At 36.2% G+C, this 15,412-nt stretch overlaps 1 protein-coding gene across 2 annotated transcripts in view; it reads left to right on the top strand.

The window, feature by feature from the left end:
* GK (glycerol kinase) overlaps positions 1-11,083 on the top strand; it is a 36,029-nt gene extending 24,946 nt beyond the window's left edge. The window contains exons 16-20 of one of the 2 annotated variants that reach the window (XM_031599280.2): positions 1,543-1,663; positions 2,732-2,875; positions 3,894-3,974; positions 5,478-5,564; positions 8,611-11,083. In XM_031599280.2, coding sequence (XP_031455140.1) covers positions 1,543-1,663; positions 2,732-2,875; positions 3,894-3,974; positions 5,478-5,564; positions 8,611-8,624 — 447 coding nt within the window. In that variant the 3' untranslated portion in view covers positions 8,625-11,083. The remainder of the gene's footprint in view (positions 1-1,542; positions 1,664-2,731; positions 2,876-3,893; positions 3,975-5,477; positions 5,565-8,610) is intronic. The other variant, XM_031599281.2, reaches the window with a different exon arrangement.
* The last annotated feature ends 4,329 nt before the right edge of the window (positions 11,084-15,412 follow it).

Here is a 15,412-nt window from a genome sequence, read left to right as displayed (position 1 = left end):
GTGCCTAGATTAGTAAATTAAGTCATGATGATGTAGATAAAACATATTTTTTGGAAATATACTCTTGGTTTTTTCTTGTCAGAAACAAAGTTATTCTGTTTTAATTTCCCTTGAAATAGGAGTCTTCCACATTCTTCAGGAAAACTCAAAATTTGCATTCATTTGGTTAGGGTTTTTTTTGTTTTGTTTTACTGTATCATCCAGTTTCTTTTCCTTTTTATCCAAAAAGTGCAATCAGATGACCCTTATTATGTTTTTTTCTCTCAGAAAGCATTACAGAAAAATAAGTAATTTTTCCCTTTTAAGAGCTGCACACGGCTGTCACTAGACACAGCTTACCTAGGTGCCTTGTTCACTACAATAGAGATATTAGCAGCATGATCGTGATTTGTTTTGTTCCTTCAGCACCTCCTCATTTTCACTTTTTTAATCTCTGCTGAGTGCATCACATTATTATTCAACATAGTTTCACAAGTTGATAAAGTTGGAGCCTCCAACAGTATGCGTAAATCTGGGATTATGAGGCACTGCTAAAGTTCTGAATGGTAGAGAAAAGCAGGTGAAATTCAGCATAGCTGAACGTAAAATGGTACACATGAAGGAAACAAATGGTGAGGAGCAGTATGACTTAGTACTGTCAGCAGACTTTCATAATCTGTTGTTTATCCTATTTTCCAGGTTATTTGTAATGTAAATGTAATGTGCAGGTCTATATATAATTCCTGCCACAATGAAAACTGACCTTTTACCTTCTTTTTAACTATTAGTTATCTTATGTCAATACTTCTGGTTCCGTCCTGATTTACTTTCTGGGACTAGATAAAAATCTACTAGATAACACACTTCGATATAGTTTTTCATCCTTTACAAACCGACTTGTTTTTTCATATAAATAAGATTGACCTTTCGCAGTATGGACTGTATAACTGAGTGCCTTGTGAACTACAGAATAGTAGTAACATGCATTGTAGTTTCTTTTTTGTGTGTGTGTGTGGTTTATGTATTTTGCTTTATCATTTAAAGCTGAGAAAAGTACACCTTTTTTTTTTTAATTCAAATAAATTAAAAATTACAAAGAGAAAGTCATTCTGCAATAGTTAATGCCTGTTTATCAAGAATGATATGCTAAAAGTAAAAATGTAAGTGAGCCATTTGATTGAATATTATTACAAGACCATATAAAACTCAATATTCTGCATTTAGATGATTGTAAGGTAATTCTGTGGACTTCCTTCCCTGTTAGTTTAACAAAGTTCATAGTGATCATCATCTCTCTTTCAAAGTTCTTTTCAGACCATATAAGCAAAAGATAGGCTAACTATAGAGAAACATTTCCTACATCAGGATTTCTGTGATAAATTGAATGCACTTGCTGTACATGAAACAAAACTGCATTGTTACTACTGTTTTGCCAACTTGATGTATATGGGAGGGAGAATTATCTGCTTAACACTGCAGCAAATGTTGACTGTCAGTATTTTACATTCTGAGGATTTCATGGATTTTTCTCAATTAAATCTTAACATATATATTACTCTTAAGATTTTAGATGCAATGAACAAGGACTGTGGGATACCATTAAGTCAGTTGCAAGTAGATGGAGGAATGACCAATAACAAAGTTCTCATGCAACTCCAATCAGACATCCTCTGTATTCCAGTAGGTAAGACAAAATTACAACTCCTATTTTCTTTTTAAAGCTGAAAGCAGCATTCATTCATAATGGCTGATGAGGGCCATTCAGATTGCTCTTCTCAGCCTGATGAGTGATGGACTTTTTATTTCTTTTCTTTTCAGAAAAGATTTTTAGGTCTTATATCAAATTTTGAGATTCATTCTTCTAGAACATCTCTGACTCTCGTATCTCATGTTGAAATGTTATAGCACTACGATAGTATTGAACTCTAAAATTGTCATACCAAATTCTAACTGTCTGACAAATTTTAAATTGATGAAATAATTAATTGACCTGCTGACCTTGAGAGCCTTGGACAGAGATCAGTCTGAGCTTTGCACCTTCTCTGCTTTTATGCATGAACATGTGAGACACTTCAGTGATAGCAAGCTATTGGAAAGTTTTTAAATAGAAATGTTATAGCTTGCCTGTAATAATATATAATGCACAAGGTCCATACTATTAGTGCCTAAATTTAGCAGTTGAAAGAACGTGATCAGTAAGATCAGCTTTTAAGGAGTTCTCTACATGAAACAGATTTACAGCCTGGGGGTTGAATGTTCTTCTGTAGTGACAGTGGAAAGCAAACAAGCTATTAAGTACCGGCATGTAACATCTTTTAAGATGCCTGTTCTAAATAAAAATGCTCATAATACCAGAACAGCTAGACCATGAGAACAAAATGGATAACTTTGCCACTGGTCATTGCTTTGGGGAGGGAAAGGACAACAAAATAATCCTAGTGTTAACAGAAGTATGCTGAAGAAACTGGTGGTAGAGGTCAGAAGCCTTCCACATGATATGAAAGTGAGCAATTGCATGATTCAGTATTGAGGGAAGTTGTGATATGAGGAATTTCAACATGTTGAGGACTCATGGTTGAAACTAACTTAATAACCATGTGAATTGCAATAAAATGGTGTTTGCAGTTGGTAAACTTAAGGAAAGCTAATATAGCAGTTATAGAAAATATAGATATTTATGTAAGTCTTTAGTTCTGATGTCATCTGACTGTCATTGAAAAAACATCATGGCCTTCTCTCTGATTTACTTTAGTGAAGCCATCAATGCCTGAAACAACAGCTCTAGGAGCTGCTATGGCAGCAGGAGCTGCAGAAGGAGTTGGAATTTGGAGTCTGAATCCTGGAGATTTGACAGCAGTCACATGTGAACGATTTGAACCACAGATCAACCCAGAGGGTAAAACCCTTGAATATACTCTAAGAATCTGTAAACTGTTTTATGTTCAACAGATCAGGTTATTCTTTGTTGCATTCTGACATACCCATATAAAACCAGCTATATGTAAATATCCTTACAAATGTTAACTATCAGCTTTGTAGCATTTGGTTTAGGGAAGTGTATTCCACATGCTGTTTTGATTAGGGTTGTTTGACTAGTATAGCATTCGACCCAGTAGGTCTGTTAAAACAATACATCCCCACAGGGTTGAGCTGTTTTGTTTTTTTTTTTTTCTTTTTAGTTTTTTTTAAAGAAGCTCAGTACCTGGCACTGCAGTTAGTGGCTTTTGACTTTCAGAAAGGAAATCAAAGAAATCTTGAAGGTTTTTTTATGAAGAAGAATGTCTCCTAAAGCTCTTGTGAATTTAAGTGTTTTCACAGATTTGGAAAGGGCAAAGTGTTTGTGGGAGACTCCTACTTTGTCTTTAAAAAGCCTACACTGATGATTATTTTAGCTAACTTTTTCATCATTTGTAAGTACTTATAGAAGCAAAAATAGTATACTTGGCATAATTAATCCATCTGCAAGATAAATGCATTTTGTCTTTCCAATTATTTTTTAACTTCTTGTGCAGAATTTTGTCCTACCATTTTGACTATAATTACTTCTGGGATTCCTACTTCAAGACAGTATTTTCAATACTGAAGGGCTTCTGTATAGATAACAATTGCTTCATTTTGTCCTACTTGTACATCTTCTAACTGTTGAACATTCAGAAAAGTGTTTCTGAAGTTTATTTCTCCTTACTGTACATTACTGTGATTTTTCTTTTTCTGGTTGTTGTAAGGATTATTATTATTTATTTATTTTTTACGTAATATATTCAAAATAATATTTTATAATATTTACTTGAGGCAGAAAAATTGTATTATGGAAAAGGGTGAAAAGCCAGTAGTGTAGTCCTTGAAGCTTAAATACTTAAATTTGAATTCATAGGCACTGACAGATTTTTCTGTTTGCTATTTCTCAATTTCAGAAAGTGAATATCGCTATGCCAGATGGAAGAAAGCTGTGATGAAATCTATGGGCTGGGAAACATCTGAAGCTCCTTCAAATGGTAAAATAAACATTATTGCAGGTCAAATATTATTAATTAGTCAGCTAGCCTAGTTAATTAATCTTGAGTTTGGTGACCTTTTCCATTCCTACCATCCATCAATTATTCCAGTAATTTGAAAATTATTACTTAAAAACACTTTGGAAACAAATCAGAAATATAGGTCTTCCTCTTGAAATGATGATACCAGCAATATCTTGCAGGCTAGAATCAGAGGGCATTAAATCGGACTAATTCTAGGTTTCACAGAATAGTGATGGTTTACAAGAGAAAAAAAATCTTATGTAAAAGAAGAGATAGTGCAGGAATTTTGTGAACTTTCTTCTACTCATGTTGCAAAAGAGAAAAGTTTCATCCAGTAATTTTTCTTGCTGTATCTTTCCTTTATCATTTGCTGCATATAAAGGAGGGACTGATAACAACATCACAACCTGCTTGACACACAAGAACTAAGAGTAGGAAGTTATCATGAAGTGAAGAATTGCAAAGACTTATTGCTCACACACGTAGAATGTTACAAATGCTTTTGAGAAACTAAAAAGATCTTTCTTTTGAAGTAGAGAGATTTTCTATCTGTTAGATTTCAATTAAATAAAACTTGCAGTCTTCTATGATCTATGATTTGAATTTATATTTAAGCTGTATTTCAGGTTAAGTTTTCAGGCCCGAATCAGCCTACTGCACACAATTTGTGGGCCTTGTCTTTCATTTCATTTCACTTTTGTTGGAGTTACTACTCAAATTAAGAGATTTAAGTAAAGAATCTTCAAAATGTAACCCAGCCCCCAAAACCCACACTTGCAGCCTAAGTTTTTTGCATTATTGTTGAAAACTAAACTTAAATATTTCCTTTTAAAATTTTGTGCATAGGTTTAGGTATTTTATTTAACATCAGGGTTATAGAAACAATTCCCTGAAGGCTGTTTGGAAGGGAAATAGGTAACAGCATGACTAAGAAGATTCACTTCAGTACTGTGCAGTATGATTTAGTCACCTTATATCTAGATTCTCTGTTACGTTTCCCAAAATCCCAAGTGCTCGATATCTATCTTATCTATATATCTTTATTTTCATTTGAAGTTCAGAAAATCTGCCTAGCAGAAAATTAAACTAGTTCTTCAGCTAATTAGAAAAGGATTGTGTTTATCAGAACGTAACCTCAGTCATTATATGTGTCAACACTGGGGCAAAAAGAGTTATTTTTCTTAGATCTTTGTTTTCTGCCTGCTAGGAGCGTTTAAGATTGAATAATACTAGAAATGGGCTCAACCTAGATAGTTCTGATAGTTCTGTTGGTGGAATTTGGACTTTACCTCCTGTTGAGAGCCTGTTTTGAATTATTGTGGGGGGTTATGCATGAACTTTTAAAATTTTTCTACAAATGTCACTGCTGTTGTTACTTTTTGCTGTTCATATGATTTTTTAACACATATATTGCAATTTATATATATATTTCTCTTTTGATTTGCTTGACTGGAAACACCTTCCTCTGGATGACATCAGGTGACACTAGTATCTTCTGTAGTCTGCCTTTGGGTTTTTTTATTATGAGTAGCATGATAATGTTAATCGGAGCAAAGTACGTCTCAGGTTAGTTACTATTTGAACTAGATCACTTAAAAAGCTATCTACACTAGTTTAAGTGTTGGGTTTTGGTTTTTTGGGCTTTTTTTTTTTCCCCACTGTTTATTTTCAGCAAAAATGACTGATGCTTTTTTGTTGTTCATGCACACAAATGTTTAAGGGTGTTAATTAGTCATATAGTGCCTAAGGGAACAAAGTGAATGCCGTCTTGAATTCATCTTTATGTGCCATGGAATTCATAGTTGTTGGATGCATTTTAATCCTGATGCTATCACTTCCCTTTGTTTAGCTATACAGACTGTATACAGTTTATAAAAAGGATATAGGTTGGAGCAACCTAGCAGAATTTTGCATTATCTGCATTGCAGCATGCATTGCAGTTAGAAGTAGGTTCCATCCTTTGTCTTGCATTTCTTCTCATAACCTTTTTAATTATTCTGAGGCTCTGGTCCAAGTAAAGGGAAGACTTCTATTCTTGGAACCTATCTTCATGTAATCCTTTGTTTTTCTGCTGTCCTTGGAATTATTGCATGGTTAGAAACCTTCATCTACTTAATCTTTAGAATGTTCTTTTAGTGCTTTACTCTGGAGGATAAATGAATAGATTAGGTATGAAGAGAAGAAACCCCAATAAAGTGGGGTCGAAACCTACAAAAACTGTGTAGAGGGACTGTGTGTGCATATGCAATGAAGATGCATCTTCAACCTATTAATATACTTACTTAAAAGAAAGTTCTTAATATGGATGATGGTAATTATGCCAGAAATGAAATACTGAATTAAGATATTCATCTGGTAAGAAAAAGACATTTATATGGTGATGTCATTTGTTCTTTGTTGTTCTGTTTCAGAATGTCTTTTCAAGGAAAATATTTTACAGTACAACCACTGATGCTAGGTGGTTGTTTAGGGGGTGGTTATTTAGTTTTCTTTATTTTGTTTTCTGGGGAGATGGGGTATTTATTAAACAGGCTGTTGAGGACTCTAGCATGCTGCTGTTATGATGTGTTTGTCTCTGTTTCTACTCAACTCAGCCTGAATTAACCACTCAGTTGTAATTTACCTTGCATGGAAGAGACTGCCTGAGCTCATAGGAGAACTAAAATAAAACTAAACAAATGCTAAGTAAAAATCAAACTGAACAAATGGTTTGACATTGATTCACTAATGTGGAATGTATCTTGTGAATGAGAACAGTCTTGATTATGAAATATAACATAAAACCAACTGTGATAAGTGGGTAAATTTTTAACAAGCTGAACTAAGCAACTTGAGTATTAATTCCAGGTGAGGCTCCTGAGCACATGGGGGTGCTTGAATTAATATGAAGATCAATATTAAATGGGCAAATAGGCAACTGAAATTCTGGGTTTACTGCTTTTTAAAATCAACTAATCAGTAACCTGCATATGTATCTAAACTTACACTGTGGGATCTCAAAGAAGCAGATTTTTTTTCTCCCTAAGCTTGTCTGTGCCTTTCAGACCCACAAGTGGAAAACACTTCAACAAACAGTGGCCTTCAGAAACCCTTTTTTATCCTTGTTTTCAAACAGTATCTATTGAGTATTTTGTTTTATTTTCACATGGTAAGCTTGGGGACAAGAGAAGTTGCAAGAAATTTCCAGCTCTTGTGTTTTTTAAAAAATGGCACTATCTTAATAGGAGCAGCATTAGTGATGATACAGTGATGAGTAGTTTTGCTCAGCTGCGTAGTTAGGATAGAACATAGTACATTACATTTGTGTTGCTGACTGAAGCAAGGCTGCATCCCCCTGAGATGTTTTCTATGGTAAATACTCTTTTGCTTTTAAATGCCAGAACTAGCTGACCAGAATTTCCTTCTAATTTCAGTACTGTGACTCCATTAATTAACTTGTTACATTTTATCTCTTAACACAACAATAGAACTGCAATGCAGTCATCGGTATAATAAGTTTGAGGATTGAATCTACTGAGGATTGAATTCATCTTTCATGTGCTGAAACAGCAGTAAGTCTTGCATGGCAATCGTGCTGTTGTTGAACATGCCTCTGTAGGTCAGAGCCATGCTTTTACAACTGCTGAAATGTGAAGCAGAAATCTGCTGTGGCAGAATAGAGAACACTAACATGGCAAAGAACTATTTAGAGATCTCCTAAACTAACTGCTTTTTCATGCAGCACCTGATGGCTGAATATGAAGAGCAATACTGTATTTCATAATTTCATCAAAATTGGGTCAATTATTGCGTTTTATTTTATAATCTCCATTCTTTTCCCCCAGTACAGAAGGGGACAATATTTTGCTTCATTTAACTACTAAAGCAAGTTGTATGTCCTTAAACTGGGGTCCTTAAGATTTTCTTAAATGTTTTGGATCTAGACACCTCAGAGATTTCAGCATATTCTATAGCTGTTTTTTTTTTGTTTGTTTGTTTTGTGAGAGGTGAGAATTAGCTGAAGGCGACATTAATTTTTATTAGACTCAAATTTAAAGAAAAGCATTTGTATGCTTTTAAATTGGCACCTCTCAAGTGAGTTCTAAAACTAAAGGATTGGATGTGAATGGGATCTTAGCTACGCCTGGGTTATAAAGTTCTTATTCTCACAGAATGCTGATAGTACTACCATATTTTTTCCTGCTTAAATAGCCTTTATTGTTGATTTGTTTTTTTAAGAATCAATTTTTCTTGTGTAGTGACAGCTACTGCTGAATTGTGCACTAATTTACATATAGGAATCACAATGCAGTTATACGAGTTAGTTGCAGTATTTCCTGCATTTCTGAAAGTTAAGCTCGTATTCAGAAAAAAATAAACGTAGTGTACTTTAATTTGATTCTTCTACTTGTTAAAAGTTTACCCGTCTTTATTAGTGTTTTTTTCTCTCATACACACAAAGTGCTAGCGTATATTTGCATAATTCAATTTATAATTGACTTAATTGAAAGCAAAATATAGTTATACTGAGTTCTTCCTATAGCTCAGCTGTCTTATAGTGTGTTAAAAACAATTCAGAGTATTGTAATATAGTAATTTCTATGTTTCTAATGGATATCCTTTCTTATTTAAGGTACAGATAAATGAGACTGCTTAATGGACTCTCTGGATGCAGCTGTTTATTTGTTTGTTTCATTTTGTTTTCTTGTCTGAAGAGATTCCACCACCAGTGTGATGATACTACTTGTGTGACTAAATTCATTCATGAATATATCTGTTGTCAGTCCTTGAGCAACCTCTGAGTGGTACATTGAAACTTAAGTCTTCAGCCCTTCACTTCTCTGTTCCCTTTCCAATCAACTCCAACTGTACTGGAGGACTTTGTGTGGACTATCTCACATCACCCTTTCAAATTTCACAAGCCCTAGCATTGTTTGAGAAAGTTGGTATAAAAAACCCTGCAACTTCATAGGTAATTTCACATGTTTAGCTAAAATTTTCGGAGTTTTGGTACTTTATACAACAAATTGCAAAAAGTGAATGGTGCACTATGGGACTTCGTAAAGGTCTTACTATTCTTCCAGCTTCTGTGAATTATCTATCATATATCTGTGGTTGCCAAAGATGTTTTGTTTTAGTTGCCTCTGTTCTGAAACACCCTCAACGGTAGAAGTTCTTCAAACACTAGCTCAAAATGTATTGACAATAAGAAACATTTTTCATTGGTTTGGCAATGAAAAGGTTACTGATATGGTAAACAGAGCACTATTGAATTGATCAATCAGAAAGTTTGAAAGTTTGGTTTGGCTTCTGGGAACTGTAGTCAATTTGCCTATTATAAGTATTTAAGACATCAAGTCCTGCAACTGTACATTTAAAGAGGTAGGAGTAAGTAGATGTTTTGGTTAAGGCCATGCTTCTTGTTCTCACCATTTTGTGTTTGTTCTGAAAGACAAACTTGATACAGCACACTATTCACAGGACAGATCTGTAGTTCTCAGTAACTGATAACTCTTACAACTACTTTCTACAATATACTTTTCTTGACCAATACTGTATATATTCTGTTGTCCGATTTAAGGGTATTTTTAGTGATTGTTTGTTAAACTTTTGAAAGTTGAAGCTGACATAGTTTTCCTTAAAGAGGGTCCAGTCCAAATTAAATATCAGTGATTCGTTCTTGTTCTCATTTAGTATATCTCAGGGACCAATATCTCCCTCTCATTTTCCATGTCTGTGGTTTTAACAGCAAGTTGTCACAAAAATTTGCAGAGACAACCCAAAACCCTGGCTTTGGGGTAATAAACACTTGGCACCTGAAACTGGCCTTTGGAGTTTGCAGGCAGCAGGAGCAAAAAAATGAGTTGTGTCCACTTGGAAAACTTTAAATCCTCTGCAGGTAAAGGAGTGAGGCAATAATCTTCAGCTTTCATGTTTGTACCAACAGCATGAGAAATGCCAGCCCTATTGGATAGGCCAGAGAAAAAGCATTCGTGTGTAGTGTCACTGAATCGGTTTAGAATGAGAGCAAAGTTCAATGTGGGAACAACGTGGAGAATTTCAAAACAAGTATCTGTTCAAATGCACTAGGAATTAAAGGGAGTGTATAAGTGTGTGCGTATGTGTTCTTAGGAATTTTTGTCTTTGAAAAAATACTCTTTAAAAAGTTTTACTTCATTAAATTACATCTAGGAGCTTAGCTTTAAAAAAAAAATGTTAAGTATGCGTGTGTCTGAAGCAATGGATTGCACAGAATTTTAGGTCTGTACAATATATTTAATATCAAATGCATATTAATTGCCTTTTTATTATCAAGTGCAATGACCTTTGAAAATGTGATTTTTAATTCAGTTAGAGAAGGAACATTTTTCCTCCTGTGGGTTGCATTGGTTTTTTGTGCACAGGTGAAAATACAACACCAACATTCAAGTCCCTCATCTTGTGTAAGTACTCAAATGTAAGGTGTAGAAACTAAAATTTCTAGGTTTTCCAGTTTGTACTGGGGAGGTGAAGGAAGAGTGGAGAGTGGACCTGAATCCATAGGAAAATCGTTACACTTACCTTTCTCTGAGCTGTCACTGATTCGGTCTTGCACCAAAGAACAGGAATAACAGCAACCTTTGGAGCACACAGGGTGAGGACAGAACACGTTTCAAACACTGGACTTCTAAGTATGACTTCTTGCCAAAAACACTGAACGTGGCAATGATTAATACTGAAGTATTGCCTTTGCCAGTGATGACTCTGGCAGGGAGAAAGGTGGCACATAATAAGTAGAAGGAGGATTTTTTGCTGCTTTTCTGATGTATCCTTTATTGGGAAACATAATTCCTATTACTTTTTCACTGAGTAAATATCATACTTTTATTTTCAATTGCTGTTGCAAATATTTTTTAAGAATTTCACACCGCTGTTAACTTTCTACCTACAGTTGAATTATATTGTAAATTGTGTGTTGGGGGTTTGGGGAGCAAACTGTTGAAAGTTAGCTTTTTGTGAAGCTGTGATTTATTTTTTTCTATAAATTGCCAGATTTATAAATTCTTACTTGAGAAATGCGTTTACTTGGTATTAAAATACCATAAATAAATTGTTCTGAACTGTCAGTTTATTCTTGCACATTATCTTTAAGAAACATTTTCACCAATGTTTATTGCATGAGACACTACTGTATGCTGAGGCATATTAAACAAAGCCCCTCTTCAAGTATCACAGGCACAAGCCTTAGTTTGCTCAAATATACAGTTAAGACATCCTTTAGTGCATTCTGCTTTCAGTAATCTATTCAGTGTCAAGGATTGGATTAGGATTGACTCGCAGTTCCTTAAGTCCCTCCGTGTTCAGGGAAAAGCAAGAGGATATAAGGAAAACAGCAAAAAGGAGCACAGACCTGACACCCAGTGGTCTCAAAACAACCCTGATGGACCACTAGGCCAAATGGCCCATCGTCTAATAGTGTTCTCTGGTAACTGCTACAAATAAAACCATTATTAGCCAGGGTGGAAGGGTGTTCGTAGTTTAGAAATCACTGCTGGCTACACTGTCTAAAATCCTGCAGTTTTTCTCTTCTCTTAAGAAAGAATGAGGGAAGCATGAGGGAATGCGTGTATGTGAAGGGAGCATTTATGGAGCATGCTGCCAGATTCTTGTTTCTGTCTCTTTGTAGCTCCTAGTTGTATCCTACACATCTGCTGGTGCTTAATTATACCAAGGATATGGCCTTCATCCATAGTCTTTACATAGTGTCCATGTGTCAGCATCAGTTGTATGAGTCAGAAACAAACACAGAAATCCTTTAGATACCATATCCTTAATATCAGCACAGAAGCCTTGAGTAATGTGTTATTATTCAGTATCAGACCATATCTGCTAGTGAGGTTCTGGTCTTCCTTTCACATGGCAAAATTGCCATTTTGCTAATAGCTGCACTCAGCAAGAGCATAATCAAATTTCATGATTCGTTCACTGGAATATTAAGATACGAGAACATTATTAGAGTAGTTAGTGTTACTTTTAATGTGTATTTTTTCAATAAAAATGAATATAGTGTGGTTATTGTTTTTTTTTTCCAGTTATCATTACTTGACTGCCATTTATGGAAGTAATGTGTATCAGTGCTAGAGATAAGGGCAGGCAGATGGGTAGTGACCCTTCAAAGCTCAGAAATCACACAGGAACATAGCTGGAATGGTTTTCCCTGACAGGCTGGAGAAATAATTGTCTGACAGGAAAACCAGAAAGTTCAACAAGGTGAAGTGTCAAGTCCTGCACCTTGGAAGAAATAATCCCAAGCAACAGCTCAGGCTGTTGGGGACCAACCAGTTGGGAAGCAGTTTTGCCAAAAGGGCCCTGGCAGACACCGAGTGGTTGGCAGCAGCGTGGGCACTGGACACCAAGTTGGGCATGAAGCAGCAAATTCAACAGAGAAGGCCAACAGCAGTTGGAACTGCATCAAGCAGACTGCACATAGGTAGAGGGAGGTTATCCTTTCCCCAGCCCTGGAATAAATCTGCTGTACTGAATCCAGTGTTTGGATCCTAGTGTGAGAGACACATAGACATGTTGGTGCAGGACTTCTGAGATGCCACAAAGATGATTAAAGGATTGAAGCGTCTATCATACAGGGAGAAACTGAGAGGTCTGGGGCTGCTCAGTTTGGCAAGGGCTGGGACGTAAATGCTTGATGCAGGGAGAAAAGACAAGAGAGCCAGACTTTCCCAGTGATGCTCAGTGGCAACAAAGCCATCAAGACTCCCATCAGTCTTACAACTGACTCTTACAGTGGAAATCCTGTTTAAACATAAGAATACACTTTGACTCTGACAGTGGACACACACTGAAGCAGGTTGCCTGGAGAGGCATAGAATCTCCATCATCAGAGATCTTCAAATACTGACTGGACATAGCCCTGAGCAAGGGTTGGACCTGATGAGCTCCAGAGATGCCTTCAGCCTCAGCTGCTTTGAGTCTGTGATTAGGTCACAGTTTTGTCTCCAGTGCATGCTGATGACTTGAACCAGCTAACGTTAAAGATCAGGGAAGTAGAAATGCTAGTTTGGACAAAACTAGATCATTTTGTATGAATTGGTATTCGCCCTCTGTTGTATTTCAATGTTATTCAACCAACTATTAAATTATTCAACTAGCAAACTATTACTCTGTTATCCTACATATATTTTGCTTTGGAAGAATCTGCCCTATTGCTTGGGCTTATTATTTTATTTTTTAATTTTGAGAGCTAAGTTTCTAAGCAGTTACTAGTGAGAGTTTAAGTAGAGGGAATATTTTTCACATTCCATATCACTCCATCCTATTACTGAGTTTTCCACATGGAGTAGTACCAACAAATGGTTCAAAGCAGTCCAAAGGGCAAATGTGGGATAACTCACTTCTGAAGACACAATAGGAAAACTGTGGTTATCAAAATCTAAAAATACGTGTTCCTTACACTTTTATTATGGCTAGACATCAGTTTGGTTGTCATTTATTTTTATGTTTTAGTTGAAATCCGGAGACTGCGGAGCTGGGAGTTTCCTATCTGACTGTCCGTGAAAGCTCAGTCACTTTGGTTAGGAGAATCTTCTGCACCATTACTGTGGGGTTCTGTGGGGATTAAAAGTGCTCTTAGAGAATTGAAGAACAAGCAGCATGATGATTGCCTGATAAACTTCTTGGTCCTTGTGCAACTAGAAAAGAGCTTGCAGAGAGGATAACTTTGGTGATTAGTTGTTGCTGTCTAGTTCTTTTCCCTCCCTGCTCTAAAGGAGTTGTCATCTATTTGTTTTGGCAACAGGATGGATGAGTCAGTGCGCTCAACGGCACCCACATTTCCTATACTACTTCACAAACAACTTCGGGATTTTTTGAGGATTTCGCTTCAGCTCTTTTTTTTTTTCCTAAATGTTCTGACTACATCAGACCCTGTTGCCTTGCAGGTGAACAGGTTATTGAAAATCTGACATAAAGCATGCTGTTTGATACATAAGGGCTCAAGACTTGTAGACTGCCATTGGCTTCTATGCATACAGAAATGCCTTCTGTATCATTACTGCATGTCCAACAACAGGATCCACTTAAAACTGAGAAGATGTGTGACACAAATATTAAGGCACACGCACATAATCTGCATGATGTTTCAGTATCAGTCTCACTTTCTTCCATAAATGCTAAAGCTGAGTATACTGTCTCACTTAAAGGAAGGTCACTTGAAAAACTATAAATATATGGCTTCAATTTCTATCTGCTTATAACTAGAATCTAAAATAACTCTTCAGTGGACAACTGTTTCTATAAATGAACGTGCCAGCACTGCATGTCCACCTTTATGGCAGCTCTTGGAAGTGGCCTCCCTACTCGTAGCTGTGTGTCGTACTTCCAACGCTGTTGAGCACTAACCAGCACCCACTCATCTCACTGCTCCACAAAAATGTAGCAGCAGGCAGCAGATCCCAAACTGATCTACAACATTCCTCTTCATCTGTCAGTCCTTTATTTCTGTAGCAGACTGCATTTTCAGAGAAATCAGAACAGGGCACACTCTGTGGAGGAGATTCACAGATTCCAGAAGGTCAGTGACCAAACTGCTGCCAGATTTGTAGGAACATTGATTCTTCAGGAGAGTCAATGATTCGTCAGTTGTCAATTCTGAAGAAAAAAAGCGCTTTAGCAAGAAGAAAAGCTTTTAATGCTTTCACACCACAAATACTGGAGGCATCAGTTGCTCTACAATCTTTTTGGTTTTACTTTAATGAAGAAGGGGAAAAGAGATGGTTAGTGACCTGTCAGGAATGTGCAAGAACCTCTTCCTTATCATGAAGGAAAATATGAGATGATAGCTCTAATATTGTCCTCTAAATAACGATCATTGTGTCTCTGTCAAACTCAAGACACATATTATTAAGCCTCCACAGGACACTCCCTGCAGGAGATAGGCTTGTACTCTTGTTTGTGTTAAGGTATCCTCAAGGAGGTTCAGACCACTGCACATGCAACATGATGACTCTATTCCATTGGATATTCCATGGAGCTCTCTGCTCCACAATTGGTTTGGATTTCAGCTTGTGTGATCATTTTTAAATGGTTGCTGTTCTTTTTGTTTTCCTGATGACACTGACCAACAAAGAAGTACACAGCATGAGAAGAGTCATGCAACTAAATATGTTAATTAAAAGAATCTCCATATTAAATACATCAATTCATTAAATGAAACATATTATAATAGTGCTGAAAGGTCTCATTTGCTAATCCCGAAATGTGTTATCTGTTTATTAGTGAGTATGTGAAACATCTGAACGGATGTGTAAATGAGGCACCGTTTATATTGGAATACCTGGTATGGCCTTATTATTTGGTGTGTGTGACAAGCTGTTACGAAAGGCAGATACAACACAAGAATTTCAGCAGGCCAGATCCCGGTGTAACGCAACAGTGATCAC

This window comes from Phasianus colchicus, chromosome 1 (assembly GCF_987193195.1).
Source record: "Phasianus colchicus chromosome 1, bPhaCol1.hap1.1, whole genome shotgun sequence".
In the NCBI taxonomy this organism is placed as follows: domain Eukaryota; kingdom Metazoa; phylum Chordata; class Aves; order Galliformes; family Phasianidae; genus Phasianus; species Phasianus colchicus.
Note: the sequence above shows the minus strand (reverse complement) of the source record. Positions and strands in the feature narration are given on the sequence as shown.